We start from the raw sequence: 19361 nt of genomic DNA on the forward strand, positions 1-19361 counted from the left end.
ATAACCTACTTAACACATAGCAGGGAAATTCTGAAGGAATCATGCTGCTTCTTTCTGAAGTCGTATGCGCTACGGAAGATGAACGAATATCACCCGTACCAGACGTGGAGCCTATTTGTTTGCTGTCTCATTTATTTGGCACAGTTTAGACTGAAAGTCATCGCACGTATGGACGAGCTACATACAAATAAAAGATTAGAGAAAGCGAAACAACAAAAAGAGCGGGCAGTACTGGTGGCCCGTGGCCCTGGTGGGGCACCACTAGGCTGCTACGTGTTCTTCCCCAAATCGGCCTCACAGCCCTCACTGTTGCAAAGTAGGGACTAGGGAGTACCTGCTCTCTCGCTCTCGCCCATCCCATTGCCTTCATCATCAAATCGCCACCGAAAATTCCCCCCAAAAAACAATAAGCACTTGTTCATCATCATCAGAGTAAACACAGCAGAACCCTAGCGCGCCGTTCCTCCGACGACTCACATCCCACCCACTCACCCACCCCATGGCGGCCAAGCTCTCCACCAGCGCCGACGCCCCGGCCTCGGTGCGGCTCTCCGCAGCAGCGCAGGCGGCTGCGATCCAGCCCTCCTCTCCGCGCTTCTTCTTCTCCTCGCTGGCCGGGACCAACCCGGCCTCCCCGCATCGCCGCATCGCCATTGCCGTCGATCTCTCCGACGAGTCCGCCTTCGCCGTCAAGTGGGCCGTGCAGAACTACCTCCGCCCCGGGGACGCCGTCGTGCTGCTCCACGTGCGCCCCACCTCCGTTCTCTACGGCGCCGACTGGGGTTCCATCCCGGTCTCCGTCGCTGACGAGGCCGACGCTGCCGAGGACGCCGCCGCCGCCGCCGAGGGCGGCCCCTCCGAGGAGGAGCTGCAGAAGAAGCGGGAGGAGGAATACGACGCCTTCACCTCTACCAAGGCGCAGGACCTCGCGCAGCCGCTTGTCGATGCCCAGATCCCCTTCAAGATCCATGTCGTCAAGGACCACGACATGAAGGAGCGCCTCTGCCTCGAGGCTGAGCGCCTTGGCCTGTCCGCTATGATCATGGGGAGCCGCGGTTTTGGGGCCTCTCGGAAAGGCGGCAAGGGGAGGCTTGGGAGTGTTAGTGATTACTGTGTACACCACTGTGTATGCCCCGTTGTGGTTGTTCGCTACCCTGATGATGCTGCAGATGCCAGTGGAGATGCATCAGGGGCGACAGATGAGTTGCACACTGTACCAGAGGACGAACCTGTTTATCACGATGCGCCTGAGGTGCAGAAAGGTCTGCCTCTTTTCTTCTTTTAGCTCATCTTTTCGTTTTAGTAATGCGGATTGACTATTTTGCAATGAAGTGTTGTATGCAACAATTTAGTACATAACTTTCCAATATGGAAGGCTGGTGTTTGTACAGAATAGTTGGTTCAGTGACGAATTTCCTTCAGTTATTTTGTTATTTATTAATCTTCGATCGTCTGTTACATCTCTAGCTACTTTTTATTCATGAGTGGATAGGCTGATTGATAAATAACTAATTTATTTTAAGTTTCTAATAGTTCAATACTCCTGTAGAAGTTTATCATAAATCAAAATGGTAGACTATGCTTCCCGGTTGAATAAATAGGGAAAATTGCATCATGGGACATGAATTTTAGCTCCAGTAGCTCAGATGCTTTGCCAAAGTTGCACATAGCTACTTAGCTTGCTTTGCAATTTAATCATAGTAGTTCAACTGTTCAAGGCTGCATGCTTAGAACTAGTCTCTCTTTTTTTTCTTAGGTCTATTCCGTCACACATTTAATGTTGCCACTAAAGCAGAAATTTATTCACTGCCACCTTCGTGGAAGTTATTCCACTTCGAAGTGTTTGCTTTTTGGAAGGTTTTGCCTAGGGACTCAGACAATTAAAAACATCACGTACTTCAGAAATCTAGAGTGTTTCTTTTCTAGTTAAATTTTATCTTCATTGTCCGCCTCGGTAATCCTTCATGTATCTGGAGTATTTGTACCACATCTATTATGTATCGGTCCCCTCTTTTTTCAGTTTATTTTGAGAGCAAGGCTAATAATACAACCTGTTGCTGGCTGTATAGACCTTTGCAGTTCATTTCTCGGCCCACTCATATAGTAGATAGCTCTTCAATTATTAATGCATGGTCCACTTGTTTGTCATAGAAGGTTTCTTGGTTCTTGTGCTTAAGCCATCTGTAAGCTTATAACCCACTTCTCTCTCTCCTCCACCAGCATACAGCCTACTTACATCCCTTTATTATACTTGCTCTTATGCCCTGACAAGGGCTCTATGTATTGCTACTGCCATGATATTATCATGCCATCCTCACTTCTCTTATTGCCTTGGCGTTACTGCTCTGTTACTTCCATCCTCTCATGTTATTACTTCTCCCTAATTGCATTAAATGAGAACTGACATTGCCATTAAAATGCTTCAAACTACAGTTCATGCACATATTATTGATTGAAGCATACCATTTTATCATCTTATTTTTCATTTCTAAGTAACCATGTTGTGGATATAGTTACTGTTGTCTGCTAGATCAAGAACACAAACTATTCTTTTTACTTGAGAACTGACATTTCCATCAGAGGACACATTTCATATGCAGTTGCCTTTTGAATATTCTTTGATTGTATTGGGCAATTTTGAGAAAAAATGTTGATGGAGTAGAATACTTGTGCCGATGGTCTATGGTGCCATATTTTAACTCGATTTTACAAGAACAGTATCACTGCATTAACACTGTGTTCGCTTTTGTTATTTCATCTATTTTGATGGAGCATATATCCATTTTCTCTCAAGTCTCGCATATTGTGTGTGCCCCTATTTGACAATTGACAAAAACATAACCAGTCATTTTTGTATGCCAATCTTTGCTTTCTTGAAGCTCGTAATAAGCCTGCTATCCAACTTTTGTGGTGTGGAAATCGACTTGTTGACATATGTTGCTTGCTTGATTCTTATTCTCTTGTATCTGTGGATGCAGAAAACTGAGGCAATGGCCGCAAGCAGCTGAAGAACGAAGGAAAACATGGGGCCTGTAGTGACTAGTGAGGCGATTCTGTGTATCTGAAAGATGGGACTGGCTGTTTATCTTCGCTTCTGTATATCAACTGCGTGTCATGATCAGTGGCTGCTTCGCGTTTGAGTTTCATATCGGAGTCCTAGATCATCGAAGTCTTTGTTGGTTTGCTTGTGAGATGTTTATGTTGTGAACACCATGTAGAGTACTCTTCTCGTAGGTAGAAGCTGCCTTGAAGATGCTTATGCAGTTATGCTGGGGTCTGGGCTCTCTTGTCTTGTTTTGCGGAGCCGGTGATGAGCTTTATGTTCTCAAATGGTAGTTATCTACACGGTATTATGTGCTCTGTTCAGCCTGTTTACTGTATTGCATATTCGTCAATGGAGAATCACTACTTATTATTCCCTGTATACTGGATAAAACAATTGTTTAGAGCTAGTTTGAAAATCTTATTTTTCTATGGGATTTTCATTTTCTCTTGGGAAAATTGGAATCCTTTGGGAAAACGGTGTTTTCAAACTAGCCCTATCTATGTTTGCATGCTCTATATTTGTATTTTGTAAGACTGGTATCTGAAGAATTTTTAGAAATAAATTTGTCAAAAACAAATGTCATATCCATATTGCAATGCTCTTCAACCTTACTCATGATTTGCAAGCCGCTTCTAGGGTCGGTTTGGTTTGGTTGGGATTTGGCCGTGAAAAAAAGCTGCCGTGAGTGAGTTGTGAAAAAAAAACTGTGGGCTATGAGGTGTTAAAAAACTAAAAACCGTTCTGTAGAACCATTAAAAACTACTAAAAGTTCTTCCGAATATATACTACAAGAAAGTTGTTCTGTATATATACTACTAAAAACCGTTCTTTAGAATCATTAAAAGCCACTAAAAAATTGTTTTCTGAATCCAGTCTTTTACTTTGATTTTTGGTCTTTAAGGGGCAAAAGCCAGAGCCAAAAATTAAACCACACATATCTATAGATCAGTACTCCCCCTTTGTAAAATGAGTGCACAGCCAGGAGTTAATTGATTTTAGATTTAGCTGAATTTATAAAAAAAAACAGTATGCATATCTAAATATGTTTATTATAAATACATTTTAATTTGATACTATAAATATTAGTGTATGTGTATATATAGTCAAATTTGAGATTAGTGAACTCTTAAAATGCGAGTTGTGTTTGAAGGGCAGAAGGGTGAGTACACGTCAGCAGTGAAATTTTCGATTTGGCGCGCCTCGCGCACGTGCCACTTTACCCAGGCCCGCAGCGCAGGAACACCTGAGGGAAGCGAGGAGACGACGAGGTGAGGACTGAGGAGAGCTGGAGAGGCTTCCAGCAAAGGCGGCGAGCCATGGAGGAGGGCATGGTACCGGTGGTCAAGTTCTCCGGCGGCAGCCAAGCCTATTTCCTGACGCACCTCCACCAGGACCACACCGTGGCGGCGTGGTCTCGGATTGGCGGGCGGGTGGCGCCATGGGCCTATGGCTCGCTCTACTGCTCGCCGACCACGGTGCGCCTCCTCCCTCCTCCCCATCCGCTTCCCGCCTTCCCGGGAATCGAGGCATCCCTCCGCCCGCTCGCACCATACGTCACCCCTCCTGATTCGCTCGCTTCACTCTTTTCTTTTCTCTACACGACTGGCGCGGAACTACTGATTTTCGGCTGGTTTCCGTGGCCGGCGCGTCCCTCCACGCAGGATCGCTCATGTACCTCTTCCTCGGAGACCTCGGGTGCATGCTGTACACGGGGTGCTTCCGGTGGGAGCTCGGGAGCGATAAAGCGCGGCGGGCGAAGCAGGCTTTACTGGACGAGCTCGGCGGGGATACCATTATTGATGTGCTCTATTTGGAGTTCTGGACAACACCTATCGTCGCTGAGCAGGTCAATTTCACTTAAACCCAAGCGTATTATTACGTCAATGATTCAGTCTACCGCTGATGATGCCCTTAGGCCTTAGTCGAAACATCATTTTTTTTAACAATTACATCTGAAATATTGGACGCGTTCAATAATTTGATGATAAATTCACTGAAATACTGATGCCTGAATGTCATAAAAAATACACTTCCGTTCACATTGTAGAGCGTCACGCCGATCGGCTGCAGCCAGATGTAGCTGCAGCAGGAATAGAGACTGATGATACTTTGGCTATTAGGGTGTAGCAAGCTACAGCTGCCTTGTGTTTCCTCGTTTCTACCCTTGTGTTTTTTGCTGAGTGAAAAGTGAAACCTAATGTGCACATATTGGTTGCTTAAGCTGCAGCAGCCATCTTTCCTAAATGAGTATGAATTGGGACTGATGTCCTGCTAGTGCTGCCATTGTGAACATGCTCCTGCAATAAAATGTCACTAGCAACTTGTAAACGGATTGTCTATGCTTATGTTTTGTGTGTTGAATGTATTTGGCATTTTGGCTATAAAATGAGGGTCGGGTAGCTACAAGGATAGATCATCCGATCACATTATATAGGTAATAGATACCGCCATAAATATATAGGATATAGGTTATTATCTTATTCTGAGAGCCTAAACTTATATAAATCTTTGTGTGTCTCATGTATTTACCTTTAGTTCTTGATTATGTGACCTGTCATATAAATTAACTAATGAATAATCTTCAGCACCCCAGATAGGGGAAGTCGCGATGATCACCAGAAAGTTGATGGCAACCATGAGTTTTGCACCAGCAGAAGCAGTCATCTTTCGCACACTGATATTCATCGCCAATAAAATCATGAATTTTGGATTTGTCCCGGATCTTTCGGTGGCTCTAATGTCCTCCGTTCAAGCTTTATAAGATCCAATCTACACCTCGGCGAATCTAGGTTGGTTTGATCTTGTGTCATCGAACTCCACTTTGACATCAGCTCAGACTCGAACTAAACTCTTATCATAGTGATGACCGATAAATTTTCAATTTCAAAAACCAACTTAGAAATGAATCCGTTTTGAAAAACAATAAACCCTGACCTAGCCGACCACTAAAGTCGATTAGACTGGGTTTCACAGGAAAGCCAACTACTATAGCTGGCCTAACAGAGGAAGTCAGTAAGGCCAACCTCTGATGGAGACCTGAACAACTTTGTAAACCTGGCTTGGCAAGTTTGATGACCGGCCTGGCCGGTAATGCCACGGTGGCACATGCTTCTAAATTGGAACAATTTTATCATCAACAAAAACCACCCAAGCATGACATATCCAGAATTAGCGGTGGGCATTTTAAAACCAAAGACCGAATCTGAATCCAAACTGAACCTAGTCTATTTAGGTTTTCTGGTTCAGTTCCTACATATGCTATATTTTGGGGTATGAGTTAGAAACCCGAGTAGACCGAATAACCCAAATTTTTTTTAAAAAAACTCTTAGTATGTGATGATATTGTTATGTGATTTATGAGTGATTTACGAATTTATCAAGTAAAAATTATGATATCATCTTAATGGTAGTGTGTTTGTGTGTGTATATATATATATAAAATTTTTATAGTCACTTGTTGTAATAATAATACTTCTATTTAATTATTTATTCTCTCTATATTATAACAAAAGACAGTAGTCTCACTACTAGTCTATTCGGCGAACTGGTATTGTCGGTCTGCTCGGGTTCAATTCCTAAGATTATTTTGAAAACTTCGATTCTCATTTTTCAAAATTCGAAACTTTAAAAACCCAAATAGAATTACCCTAATAGACCGAATACCTAGCCCTATCCAGAATTCTAAATGACTTATGTGGGCCTGATATGTGTGGGGCCTTAGTCCTGGAATAGGGCCATTACAGTCGGTCCAAATGAGACTTCCAAATAAGCTGCCCAACCAGCCCAAAACCTTGGGTTGTTGGCAACTTTTGAGTAAGTGGGTTAAATTTAGCGCATACTGTACATTCATAAATCAGCAAAACAGAACCATGAGATCAGGCAGATACTGTAAAGGGTAGGCAGTGTTCGGGTGATGATTATACAAGGGCTAGATTTTGGGATTGCGAAATCATAATAGTGAGCATGCATGTAAACCGTGAAAGCTGCCTCCACAGGTAATCTTTTTTGTGTGAACTAAAGATTGTAAAGCTATTCCACAATCTTAAGGCAGTGTGGACTGTGGTGAAAGCTGACCTTGTTTGAATAATAGGTAGATTCTTTGTAGTGAAAATCGACCGTCTAGATTCAGATCTCCTAACTTAGCATAGGTGCACGTGTTTAGATTTAGTAGGTGATATGTCATATGTCCATCAATAACGAGACGCTTGCTAGCAGCTTCATTAACCTTAATATTTACCATTGCCGTTTATACCGTTTGTAGGAGCGAATAGAGAGATTTATAGAATTATAGGAGGGAAAGTGTGTACTATATTTATGCTTAGGAGAAACTAAACATGTCCTAGAGAAACCGAATTGCAGCAAAGACAAACAGTCGAACCGTCGTCGACAATGTACAACTCATCGTAGGCTGTCGTGCGTGAACCGCCGCATCTATCTCTCGGATACATGACCCGGCAGCCGGGCATCCGCCGCACAGCAATCCATGGCGACGGCTCCACACCGTGGGCAAAAAACTTTCGGCACCGCCACCACCACCTTTCAGCTTAACGCATGCGATGGCTATCATCTTTGCATTGATTTGGTGAACATTCCGATCGTCCCTTTCTATGTCAGCACGGTGCACGGGAAAGAGAAGAGGAGATGCTTCCGCCACGTCGTCGTCAGGAATCTCTCCTTGCTTGTAAACAAGGGCGCCTCCAGCACAAATTCGGTGCGCTGCTATCTCGTCAGGAATAATGTCTCTTTTGAGAATTGAGGCCACCACTAATGTCCCCCCAAGGTCTTCTGCTCGTGGCTAATTTTCGGCATAATGGACACAGGACACCCACGAGTCTATTACCACACACTGTGGTTGCTTGTTTATATATGGCGTCCATGCATGGTAAAAGGTAGCGGCAGTCGTTGGGTGCTTAAGCGGTGTTCTAGCAACTTACCCATCCAATCTCTTATTATATCTCCTATGTTAAACTTTACTCCGTGAATAGTGCTAAAGTGTGAAGACAACCTCGTACCATGCGCATGCAAATACATGCAGCGGCGCAGCCAGCTCGAGAGGAAAGTGACATCAGTTGTGTCGGCCACGGTGATTTTCTACGCACGGAGTGGGCAAACCACTCAATTTCATTTGACTAACGGACATGTGACCTCTAGTACACGGAGTCGCTGGGAATCTAGAAACGAATAGACACCCAATTGCAGGATCCAAGGCAAATCGCCTGTCAAGATTCCTGGACACTGCTACTCTGGTTTGACCTGTCCCGGCCCGAGCAACGACGCGCCCACGACTGCACCGTGATCGCCGAAAAAGAAACGGCGTACGAGGCGAGGAGCCCGCTGCAGCTGTTGCTCAAGTGTGTGTCGCGGACTTCGGAGAGAGAGAGAGAGAGAGGCGGACACCGGACAAGCCCGCACGGCGGGTGGTTTGTCCCGTCGGCTCCAGCCAAGGCTCAAGGACAAACAAGCGAACTACTCCGCGGGCGGCGCGAATCGAACCAGCCCAACGTAGAAAGGCAGCCACCAGGTAAAAGTAACCGACCAGGTTCCAACGGTCCCGCACCGCACCTACATCATTCTGTTGGGCCCACCGGCAGACTGGGCCGGGAGTAGAAGCCACGCGTCGGCGCCGCACGTGGAACAAGTGCCGAAGCCCGCGCCTGGGTGGCAGCCGCTTATAAGCTGGCCGTGCCACCGGCTGTTTTTTTCCCAACCTGCAACCCTCCCTCCCTCCCTCCTCGAGCTCTGCTCAGCACACAAGGACACCCAAAACGCGCAGGTGAGAGAGGCGAGGGAATCCCTCCCCCTCCCGTTCCAATTCCTTTCCTCCGCTCGCGGCTCGCCTCCTCGACCGACCCCCCCAAAGCGGCGCTCTCCTTTTCGGCCATTGCGCCACCCGCCCACAAGCGATTCGGATTCTCCCCCCCACATCGTCCTTTCCAGGTGCGCGAGCGTGCGTGCGTGCGAGCGATCCCTAAGCTATTCCTCTGCTTTTAATCTCTCTTATTATTGCTCTCATGAGGTTTCGAATCCTGGTTTATGCGATAATTACGAGCGGGGGAGATTTGCGCACTTCTTCCAAAAAAAAATCCCCCCCTGTTGTTGTTTAAACTCGAGAATAGCTCTGCGGATTGGAGCGCTTCTGGTCGGCCTGTAAGGGCTTGGGGTTTCCGCCGCGTTCTTCTACAATGATTTGGTTCTAGCTGTGTGGCGTGCATTTTCACTAGCTCTAGCGCTCCGAGCGTCACGATCTCGTCACGGTTCGTTTCGGGTTCCTGGTGCTGGCGTTGGTTGTGTTTCTCCACCTGTGCTCTGTATATCTACCATCTATTTTGATCAGTTATTAGTTTCTAGGTCGCCACGATCGGTGCGTCTAGGTCTGATTCCTGAATTTAACTCGATTGGTTGGTGACTTCAGTTTGATCACTTTGAATGGTTTGGTTTCAAATTATTCGGTCCTTGTCTCAAAACAAACGATTCGCCGTCAGACTTATCCTTAAGAAAAGGGTAAAAGTAACGGCTACCTGTTTTAGATTGTTCTAGGATGCTGGCAGGTGAGGTGATTTGTTGGCAAGCGAACAGCGGCACTAATTCTGTTTTACATAATTGGTACGAGTAGTAGGCCTTATGTCACACCGATAGCGACTGACATCTGTTTCCGTGGACTTGAAGAAGGGATGGGCGTCATGAGCAAGCCTCTTTCTAAAGCAGCTTCACCTAGTTTTGGTTATGATCCCATTTGAAGCCGTTTCACTTGGAATGGAATGGAATGGAGTCACAGTCACACCCTTTGCCAAAAAATAAATAAATGCTGTGCTGTGCTGCGTTTGCCCTTTGCCAGTGAAAGAACATAGAATGTCTAGCCTTACAGTGTATAACCATCTAACTAACATTAGCATTAATGATGCAGGTTGCAGGCTTAAATGGAGAACGATGTTGAGAAAAATAACATGGTGAAAGAGTTCTATATCCCAACCTATATTTTCGTGCCAGAGTCTCCAGTGGAGCATGCATCTCAGATACCTACTTGTCCGGTGATTGTTTTTGTCAACACAAAAAGTGGAGGTCAACTGGGACGTGAGTTGATTGTCACATACCGTAAGCTTCTCAACCATGCCCAGGTAGATACCGTCTTTTTTTTTGCAAATATACTTGTTTGGTATCACATTGACCTATCATATTTTTCTGCAGTGAAATTAAGTTATGGTTTTGTGGCTAGGCCTAACAATGTAATTATATAAAATTCAGGTATTTGATCTGCTTGATGAAGCTCCAGACAATGTCTTGCACAGACTATACAGCAACCTGGAAAGGCTCAAGCACGGTGGTGACACTCTTGCTTCTGAAGTCTATAGGAGACTAAGGCTAATAGTGAGTGCAATCTGGCAATTTCATATTCCAAGACCTCCTGCTAATGTTTCTACCATTAATTTGTATGTTTGTTTATTTGAATAGTCCTAACATGCCTCTGTTTTATCATGTAAATCCAATTAGGTTGCTGGAGGTGATGGAACGGCAGGTTGGTTGCTTGGAGTTGTATCTGATCTTAAGTTAGGACATCCACCTCCTGTAGCTACAGTTCCGCTGGGGACTGGAAATAACTTGCCATATTCTTTTGGATGGGTGAGTTTAAAAATCAAAACAATCTTTTTCTTCATATTAGACAATCTTTACCATAGTTCTTAAGGCGGTATGGTGAGACAAGAAATTGTCCACCACCTAGATGCCTAGGCAGCGCCTAGGCGAGCAAGGCGCCTCGGATTGTTTGAACGTCTAGACGCCTAGGCGACGTCTTTAAAACACTGATCTGCTTTGAGCCCTTGATATATATACTTGATAGATAGATCTTTAATGAATTCAACGTTATGCAAACAGGAAATATTTTGTAGTTCTCTTCTAATAATGTAATTTTTGAACTTTAGTAGCTGTTCTGGTTAAGTAATTTTACATCATCTGTTCAGATAAGCAATTGTTTCTTGTGGTGGTAGGTAGTAAACTCCTCTTTATGTTGCCTTTTGTGGAGCCAGCTTTCGTGTTAGGCTGCTAGCTGCTTGGGAAACACTTTATGTGACTGGCTGCCAATAATATCAAACAATTAATATGCAGGGAAAGAAAAATCCTGGAACAGATTATGATTCGGTCATATCATTTCTTCAGTTGGTAAGAGAATCAAGAGAGATGAACATTGACAGGTGGGTTTGCTTTTACACCCTTCACTATCTTTCTGTATGAAATCTTCATATGGTACATGGGTCTTGACTAATATTGGAACCGTTACAAGAATTCAGCTGGCACATTGTCATGAGAATGGAGAGCCCAAAAGATTCTCCTTGTGATCCAATTGCACCTCCTGACTTGCCTCATTCTTTGCATGCATTTCGACGTATGCCAAAGACAGATCCACAAGATATGGTAACAATGCTGGACATTACCATTTATTTTCATTAATGCTAGCATAGTTACTGCATTTGTCTACCTTTTTCCTTTCTTTTTGGACATGGTTGTTGTTTCCTGCTTTCTCATTCATGAGAATATGATCCCTTTGCTATATTCAATTATCATGTTGATAATAAATTACTCTCTATGTTCCAAACTATAAGTCGTTTTAGCTTTGGCCTAAGTTAAATTTCTCTTGACCAAGTTCATAGAAAAATGTACAAACATCTACAGCAGCAAAGTAGGTTCATTAGATACTACTAAATTTATTTTAAGGGCGGTTTGGGAACTCCATTTTCCCAGGGATTCCTATTTTCCTAAGGGAAAATGAACTAATTTCCTCTGGGGAAATGGGGTTCCCAAACTAGTCCTAATAGTGTATTTCTCTGATATTTATATATGTTAATCTATTTTTGTATACACTTGGTCGAAGTTAGACAAGTTTAATTTAGGACAAATCTAAAACAATTTACAAGTTGGAGCGGAGGGAGTAGATAATATCTTGAACCATAGCAAAAGGGAATATCATGTATCATGCATCAAGAACAATATCATTGCTCAAACAAGCTTTGCTTGTAGTCTTGTGTTATTCTATGTATATTCCATTACTTGAACTTCAAATATTTAGTTGGCATCTTTTCGACTTGTTGAATAGAACATAAGGATTGATTAACCTTTTCAACTTATTGAATAGAACATGATGTATTTTTAGTCATGTTTTATCTACCTGAATAGATACTTATTTTGTCTACTGGTTGAATTCTTAAATGACAGTTATCACATAAGAGAAATTCTTGTAAAATGAATCTTAAGAAACTTGAGGAATTAATTGTCAGCAATATTATTAGAAAACAAAATGGTTTGAATTACGCTATGCTATGCCATGTTTTCCATATAATATTTTTCTCTGCGTGTTCCCAGGAGTATTCTTATACATATCGTGGGGGATTTTGGAATTACTTCAGTATGGGTAAGTTCCTTGTTCCAAAAAGATGTATGTTTTTGGTTTAGGCTCATTTTTTCGAACAACACAGTAACACTACTTGTAATTTCATTAAGAAGAAAGAAAAACGGAGACTCCAAGTATAAGGGAGGAAAAAAAAGTAACTCCCACAACCAACACTTAAAACAAGAAAACTAAAAGGAAAAACACCCCCACATTAAAACAGCTCACATCAGGTATGTGTGCTTAGCAGTTGAAGAAGCATCTCATTAAGAGCAGAGGCTCCAGCCATGCACCACAGAGCACTCTCGTTAGCCACAGGTTGTAGAACCAATTGGACATTCGGAGGAGCTCCTTCGAACACACAAGCATTGCGAATTTAAGTCCATATTTCCCGAGTGACCAAGATGATTAAAGAATTCAGCCCTTTTCTCATATTTTTATCAAACCCCTAGATTGGTTGGCATCACCAATTGGAAAAGCGAGACTCTCCAGCCGAGGAGCAATAGTTAGTGAACCCAATCTACACAAGATGAGAGTCCTTGACCTACCAAGAGAAGACACGAGATACAAAGATATACTTAATTGACTCTGCTTGATCACATAAGAGGCAGGCTGAAGGATGCTTTTTTAATAAAATGGACAGAAGAAACTTTCTCCTTAGCTAAAATGGCAGTTTGAAAGAGGTTCTTTTCTTTCACAGGAATGGATGCCCAAGTGTCTTATGCATTTCATTCTCAGAGGAAACTGCATCCAGAGAAGTTCAAGAATCAGTTGTCCAATCAGGTGAAATAAGCTGGTGTGCTTTCTTTGTTTTCTTAGTGCTGGTCGTTCCTTATAATTTATTCTCATTTACGATTACATATATGTTTAGCAGTACATAAACTCAATCTCTTTGCAATTCTGTATTGCAGAAAACATACTTGAAGCTGGCATGCACACAAGGATGGTTTTGTGCCTCTTTGTTTCATCCAATGTCACGGTAATTCCCTTGGTGGCACTAACTTGCCTGTGGATTTGCCTTCTGTTGTGAAAAGTAATATTTGTCACAAGTTACAATTCAGAAATCTGGTATTTATTCTATTCATTTTAATAAAATCGTCACTTGTTGATAACATTGTAGTCGCTCATGTCATTTTTGGCATTTTTTTCACTGGTACTAGGAACATTGCTTGCCTTGCGAAAGTGAAGATAATGAAAAAATCTGGAAAATGGGAAACCATGGAAATTCCACAAAGGTAAGCCTTCTGTGCTCTTGTTTATATCAACAACTAGCCAGGTGCTGTATATATCAATTATCAACTAGCCAGTATGTTCGATCCGATCCCAAATAAATGACTACTACAGGTCAATTCAATCCGCTAATATAGAAATTACATGTAAAAATTGTAACATATAATGAAGCAAAAAAAATTCTTTTTCGCAACTAAGCGAAAACATTCATATCATTAGCACACAGAACTCATGGCTCACAGATGTAAATCAATCTGTAGAAACTCCTCTTAAGTGATATTGTCCAGCTCCATATTTTAAAAACGTAAAAATAAAACATGATCATACACCGGAGAGTTTTGGATGTTATGTACTCATCTTTGCGGTAATGAAACTTTGAAGTTTCACTTATAGCATAGACAATATTGAAGCATATAATCCTCATGTTTTCCTTCTGAACCATCTTTCTAGTTAGCACACATCACAGTGGAAGCACTAGGTGCTATAGTACTTTCAGATGTTTGTGACATGTTGTCACTACTGCTTCAGAATTGGGTATATATAATGTTCTTACATAGTTTCTTACAACAATGCAGTATTCGGTCCATTGTTTGTCTCAATTTGCCCAGCTTCTCTGGTGGACTAAACCCTTGGGGAACACCAAGTAAGAGGAAGCAAAGAAAAGTGAGTTTAAGATTATGCTAATGATATTACTCGTACAACACTTTTTTCTACTATTGAACTCGATTTATTCCACAAAGGAAAAATATGTTTAGGAGAATATTTTAAATTCCTTATTTGATTCTCTCATGTGAATTATATCATTGCAGCGAGACTTGGTGATGCCTCCACTTGTGGATGATGGCCTTCTAGAGGTTGTGGGTTTCAAAGATGCTTGGCATGGCCTTGTCTTGCTATCTCCAAAAGGCCATGGAACTCGCCTTGCTCAGGTTTGCAACTTCATACCGGACCATTACCTGCTGTATTTTCCCCATCCACTCCCAACATGCATTGCTGTCAGTCGATAGATGGACCTAAGTAATACTAGTTAGAGGCTTAGAGCCAGGCCCAATTCAAATGCAAGTTCAACTCGACAAATAGAAGGGAAAAAAACAATTTAAAGCTCAGTTCTGAAGCTCAGTTAAAATAAAACCACTCTGCTTCTGGAGACTCGAACTTCAATTCAAGAAAACTAGTTCACGAGCAATAAAATTATTTTGCCTTTTAATGGTCAGGCTCACCGTGTCCGATTCGAGTTCCTCAGAGGCGCAACTGATCATGCTTACATGAGAATGGATGGGGAACCCTGGAAGCAGCCTCTTCCCACGGATGATGGCAAAGTCGTGGTAGAGATCTCCCATGCTGGGCAGGTGAAGATGCTCGCGACCAAAGACTGCATAGCCAAAGGGGTCCATGACCATGAGTCGTGCCCAGCTATTTCAACGGTTCATCCAGAGTCCATCTACAACGACATGAACGATGACTTCGAGGAGGAACGGAGGAACTTTGGTGCCGCCTTGTCGTTTCGATACTTGAGTGATGTGAACAAACAATAAGAACTCATGTTTTTATTGAGCCTTGGGACAGGTTGCTTGCATAGGGCGTAGCAAAGTAGTTTGATGCACTAACTTATGTAAGATTGTAAGTTGCCCATGTAAGATAACTTTTGCTGGCAATACAACGGATTCTGGGTTGACTGTTTGTATCATCAGTATTTTAAGAAGTGTTTCTTCAGCCACTCATTCCTTACAATGGGTTTAGCAAGGGCAGTCGGTCGTAGAAATCATACAGTCATGATACAATTAGTTACTTGTGAACTTGGATTTGAAACAATATTTTGTAATTAAGCAAACTCTATTATTATAAAATGGAAACTGAACATGAATGTGACTAGGACCGGACGAAATACTCGTGGCTCGTTGGCTTGCTCGGTTTATGGTCAGCTCGGATCGACTCGTTTGAATTTTTTTACGAGCTGAGTTGACATCCTAGCATGGTTCGTTAACAAGCCAGCTCGCAAGCTAAACGAGCTACCACATTCGAGCAAAACAAAATCATATGTATATTATTTACGGAATAATTGATGAACATGTTATATGTATGTGAGGTGTCTATAGCCTGAGTTAAACTAATGATTAATGAATTATGTCTATGTGTTAAATTGGTCTCTATAAATATAATTGTGGGTTAAATTGATGAACACACATGTGAATTGATGAGTGATAAATTGTGCTAATTTGGTGTTACATTGACGTGGTTTGTGAAACTATAAGTATAATTACTATTTTCTATTGTTAAATTAGTTTAAAATTAACTAAAAATTAATTATTATGTACATATTATTTTTCTGCTATGGCTCGTGAGCTAAACGAGTCAGCTCGAGCTCGTAAATGAGTCGAGCCAAGCTAACTCTGTGGCTCGTTAACTTAACGAGCCGAGCCGAGCTGGCTCGTTAGCTTAACGAGCCAGCTCGAACTCGGACGAGCCGAGCCGGCTCTATCCACCCCTAAATGTGACATCAGCACGATGAAACATGATAGATGATGTTTGAAAAATGTAATGCAGTATCTAGAAAGGATATTTTTCGGTAGCTCGAACTCGGACGAGCCGAGCCGGCTCGTTATCCACCCCTAAATGTGACATCAGCACGATGAAACATGATAGATGATGTTTGAAAAATGTAATGCAGTATCTAGAAAGGGTATTTTTCGGTACTTAGGATCAATTCTATAGAGAGACGAGGATATTGCCAATTCTGCATATAGATGAGCATATTGATCAATTGTACAGAGAGATGAGGATATTGATGAAAATATTAGTCATATAATCAAAACAGGATGAAGACATATTTGGTGTTCTATGTAATAAGAGAGTACCATAGAAGCTAAAACTAACTTCTATATGACAGTGATTCACCTGCTATGTTATATGATGTAGAATATTGGTCTAAAAAGCTATCATGTCCAACAAATACGTGCTGTGAAAATAGGTTTACTGCGTTGGATCTGTGGCTACACAAAAAAAATCAAACCGGTTCAAATGATTTAGATATGTTTAATTGAGTTCTCCAAAGACACCGGCTTGCAGGGGAAAGTCAAAGTTGACATAAAAAGAAGCACTAAAAGAAAACTTGAAAAGATAAAATTTATTTAAAGATTTAGTATTAAATAGGAGCGAATAAGAAACAACTATTTATGTATCTAAATCTTAATTTATGGTTTCTGCTATGCTATCACAACTTGTTTGGATTAAAAGACTTTGGGTTCGTTTGGTAGATACTAAATTTTAGTCATGTCACATCAGATGTTTTAATACTAATTAGAAATATTAAATAGTTGTACTACAAAACTAATTAAATAGTTAAGGACTAAACGGTAAGACAAGTCTATTAAGTCTAATTTGTCTATGATTCGTTTATGTGATGCTACAGTAAATATTTTCTAATTATAGATTAATTAGATTTAATAAATTTGTCTCATCGTTTAGTTTTCATCTACATAACTAGTCTTGTAATTAGACAATATTTAATATTTGTAATTAACATTTCTAACATTTGATGTGACAGATTATACTTTAGTCAGGAGAACAAAAAGCCCCGTTTGTTTTTTTAAACAAAAAGATAAATTCTAATACACATCTCATCTCAGTGGCAGGTAAAGCCACGAGTTGTTGTTGGGCTAAGCTTAAACTGACGACCGCTGCAGCCATTCCACAGTGTTTCACTGAGCAGTTCGCAGCCATAGATGCAGCAGCTGCAGCTGCCGCTTTAGCTCAAGCGTATATTCATAGGAATCTAGTAATGCCAATGTTGTACAATCAATTCAATCTATATGGGACTGATTGGTTGGGTGCACAGCCAGCTATCTAGGCTAAGTATATACAAATCTAGGTGTTTGGTTTCCTGCTTTCGTGGCCTGGCTTAAACTGTGCAAAAGTAGCATCCGAACGACCGAACCTAGCTTCAGTTAAACGGAACCCACCTGCGTTTTCCTGGGGCCAGGCCCGCGCGAGCGGCGCGCTCGGCGCACGCAGGCAGGCAAGCGTGCTGGCTGTCCGCAGGGCATGCCGCGCCGTGCCCCCTCCCCTTCTGTATACCCCCTCCCCTTCTCTATGCGTTTAGCGTAAGACTGTGTTCAGCGGTTACCCCTAAATTTCCCCCCTATATTTCACTCACGTGCCACGTCAGCGTTCCCTTCCTCCCTATATCTCCATCCTATACAGCGGTTCCCCCTAAATTCTTTCCCTATACCACACTACAACCATAAAATATCATTTTCTATACCTACTTTTTACCTCCTATCAATTTTTCATCAACTAATAATTAACCGTGGACCCACAGCACAGTAGATAGGGGAGGAAAGGAGAGCACGCTGCATTCGGGGGAGAGAAGACGATAGCGCGTGGCTGCACCGTAGGGGTGCTTTAGGGGGCACCGTTGAAGCAGGTAGCGTCTTCCTGTAGCCTCTACCGTAGGGGAGAGGGAGCTCCGACGAGAAGCGGTGAAGAGAGTCTAAGACTGTGTTCAGCAGTTACCCCTAAATTTCTCCCCCTATATCCCACTCACGTGCCACGTCAGCGTTCTCTTCCCCCTATATCTCCACCCTATACAGCGGTTCCCCCTAAATCCTTCCCCTATACCCCACTACAACCATAAAATATCATTTTCTATACCTACTTTTCACCTTCTACCAATTTTTCATCAACTAATAATTAACCGTGGGCCCACAGCACAGTATATAGGGGAGGAATGGAGAGCACACTGCATTTGGGGGGAGAGAGAAAATGGTAGCGCTAGCCGCTACCGTAGGAGATGCTTTAGAGTGAACCGTTGAAGCTTTTAGCGTGTCCCTGTAGCCGCTACCGTAGGGGAGGGGGGCCTCCGGCAGGAAGCGGTGAAGACAGTCTAACGAGATGAACGCAGCGGCCACCCCTAAACCCTCTCCTACAAGCAACAGTGGTAGCGCTGAGAACAGTGCTCCACCAGATGTGGAGGGTGAGCCAAGTCCTTTAAACACTATGCTCATACTGTTCAATTAATTGTTAGTAGAATAAAAATTAATAATAAATGAAAAGTAGGTGTAGTAAATGATATTTTATAGTTGTAGTGGGGTATAGGGGAAGTATTTAGAGAGAACCACTGTAGAAGATAGAAAAGCAGGGGATGAAATATTGATGATGTAAAAAAAGTGATATATAAAGAAAAATTTAGGTAAAATCGCTGCGGACTCGCAGTGAGCAACGGTACGCGAAGTGCCATTTTGCTGCAACGGGCAACTCTTCCAGCTACGGTAAAATAGGGACGGACTCAAAAAAAAACTTCATTCATTTACGGAGTTCCTTTCACCTTTACATCTCTCTCTCCTCTCTGTATGGCAACACCTTGCAGCAGCACCGTTCGCCAACAAGTGCAAGCGGCATGTGCAAGAACGTGAACTGTATAGTGGTAGTTGGGTGGGGAAGCGAAGAGAATGAAAAAGAAATAATATAATATATGATAGTTGGTATAGAGAATTGTGACATAGGTAAAGATTTTTGTTAACAAGGATAAAATATTCTTTTTAGGGTAGAAATTTAGAGTTGAATAAGTGTGGATAGCCTAAGCTCAAACACGTTTTTCCAGGTACTTTTTAGTGACTTTTTTTCATTACATCTTCTAATTAAAAGATTTAATCACCGAACCGATTTTATATCTATGTTCTTGACATTTTTGCGAACAAAACTATAAACAAA

The 19361-nt window shown here is 42.3% G+C and overlaps 2 protein-coding genes and 1 pseudogene across 3 annotated transcripts; all 3 read left to right on the forward strand.

Annotated features, from left to right (window-relative positions):
• The first annotated feature begins 323 nt into the window (after positions 1 to 323).
• On the forward strand, positions 324 to 3614 carry LOC100192770 (uncharacterized). Its single transcript, NM_001137966.1, has 2 exons — positions 324 to 1262; positions 2979 to 3614. The coding sequence occupies exons 1-2, from the start codon at positions 500 to 502 to the stop codon at positions 2984 to 2986; spliced, it is 771 nt and encodes a 256-aa protein (NP_001131438.1). The 5' UTR covers positions 324 to 499; the 3' UTR covers positions 2987 to 3614.
• A 674-nt stretch (positions 3615 to 4288) lies between these two features.
• Positions 4289 to 5469, forward strand: LOC103651138 (5' exonuclease Apollo-like; annotated as a pseudogene).
• A 3282-nt stretch (positions 5470 to 8751) lies between these two features.
• LOC100384658 (Diacylglycerol kinase 5) lies at positions 8752 to 15365 on the forward strand. 2 transcript variants are annotated; one of them, NM_001322277.1, is made up of 13 exons: positions 8752 to 8983; positions 9951 to 10161; positions 10289 to 10411; positions 10535 to 10663; positions 11147 to 11232; positions 11329 to 11452; positions 12398 to 12446; positions 13123 to 13205; positions 13334 to 13401; positions 13583 to 13657; positions 14228 to 14315; positions 14462 to 14581; positions 14867 to 15341. In NM_001322277.1, the coding sequence occupies exons 2-13, from the start codon at positions 9964 to 9966 to the stop codon at positions 15185 to 15187; spliced, it is 1464 nt and encodes a 487-aa protein (NP_001309206.1). In that variant the 5' UTR covers positions 8752 to 8983; positions 9951 to 9963; the 3' UTR covers positions 15188 to 15341. The 2 variants fall into 2 exon arrangements, with proteins under 2 accessions (NP_001309206.1, XP_020405547.1); XM_020549958.3 differs by having other exon boundaries at positions 8765 to 9300; positions 14867 to 15365.
• Positions 15366 to 19361: the final 3996 nt, after the last annotated feature.

This window comes from Zea mays, chromosome 3 (assembly GCF_902167145.1).
Source record: "Zea mays cultivar B73 chromosome 3, Zm-B73-REFERENCE-NAM-5.0, whole genome shotgun sequence".
Classification (NCBI taxonomy): domain Eukaryota; kingdom Viridiplantae; phylum Streptophyta; class Magnoliopsida; order Poales; family Poaceae; genus Zea; species Zea mays.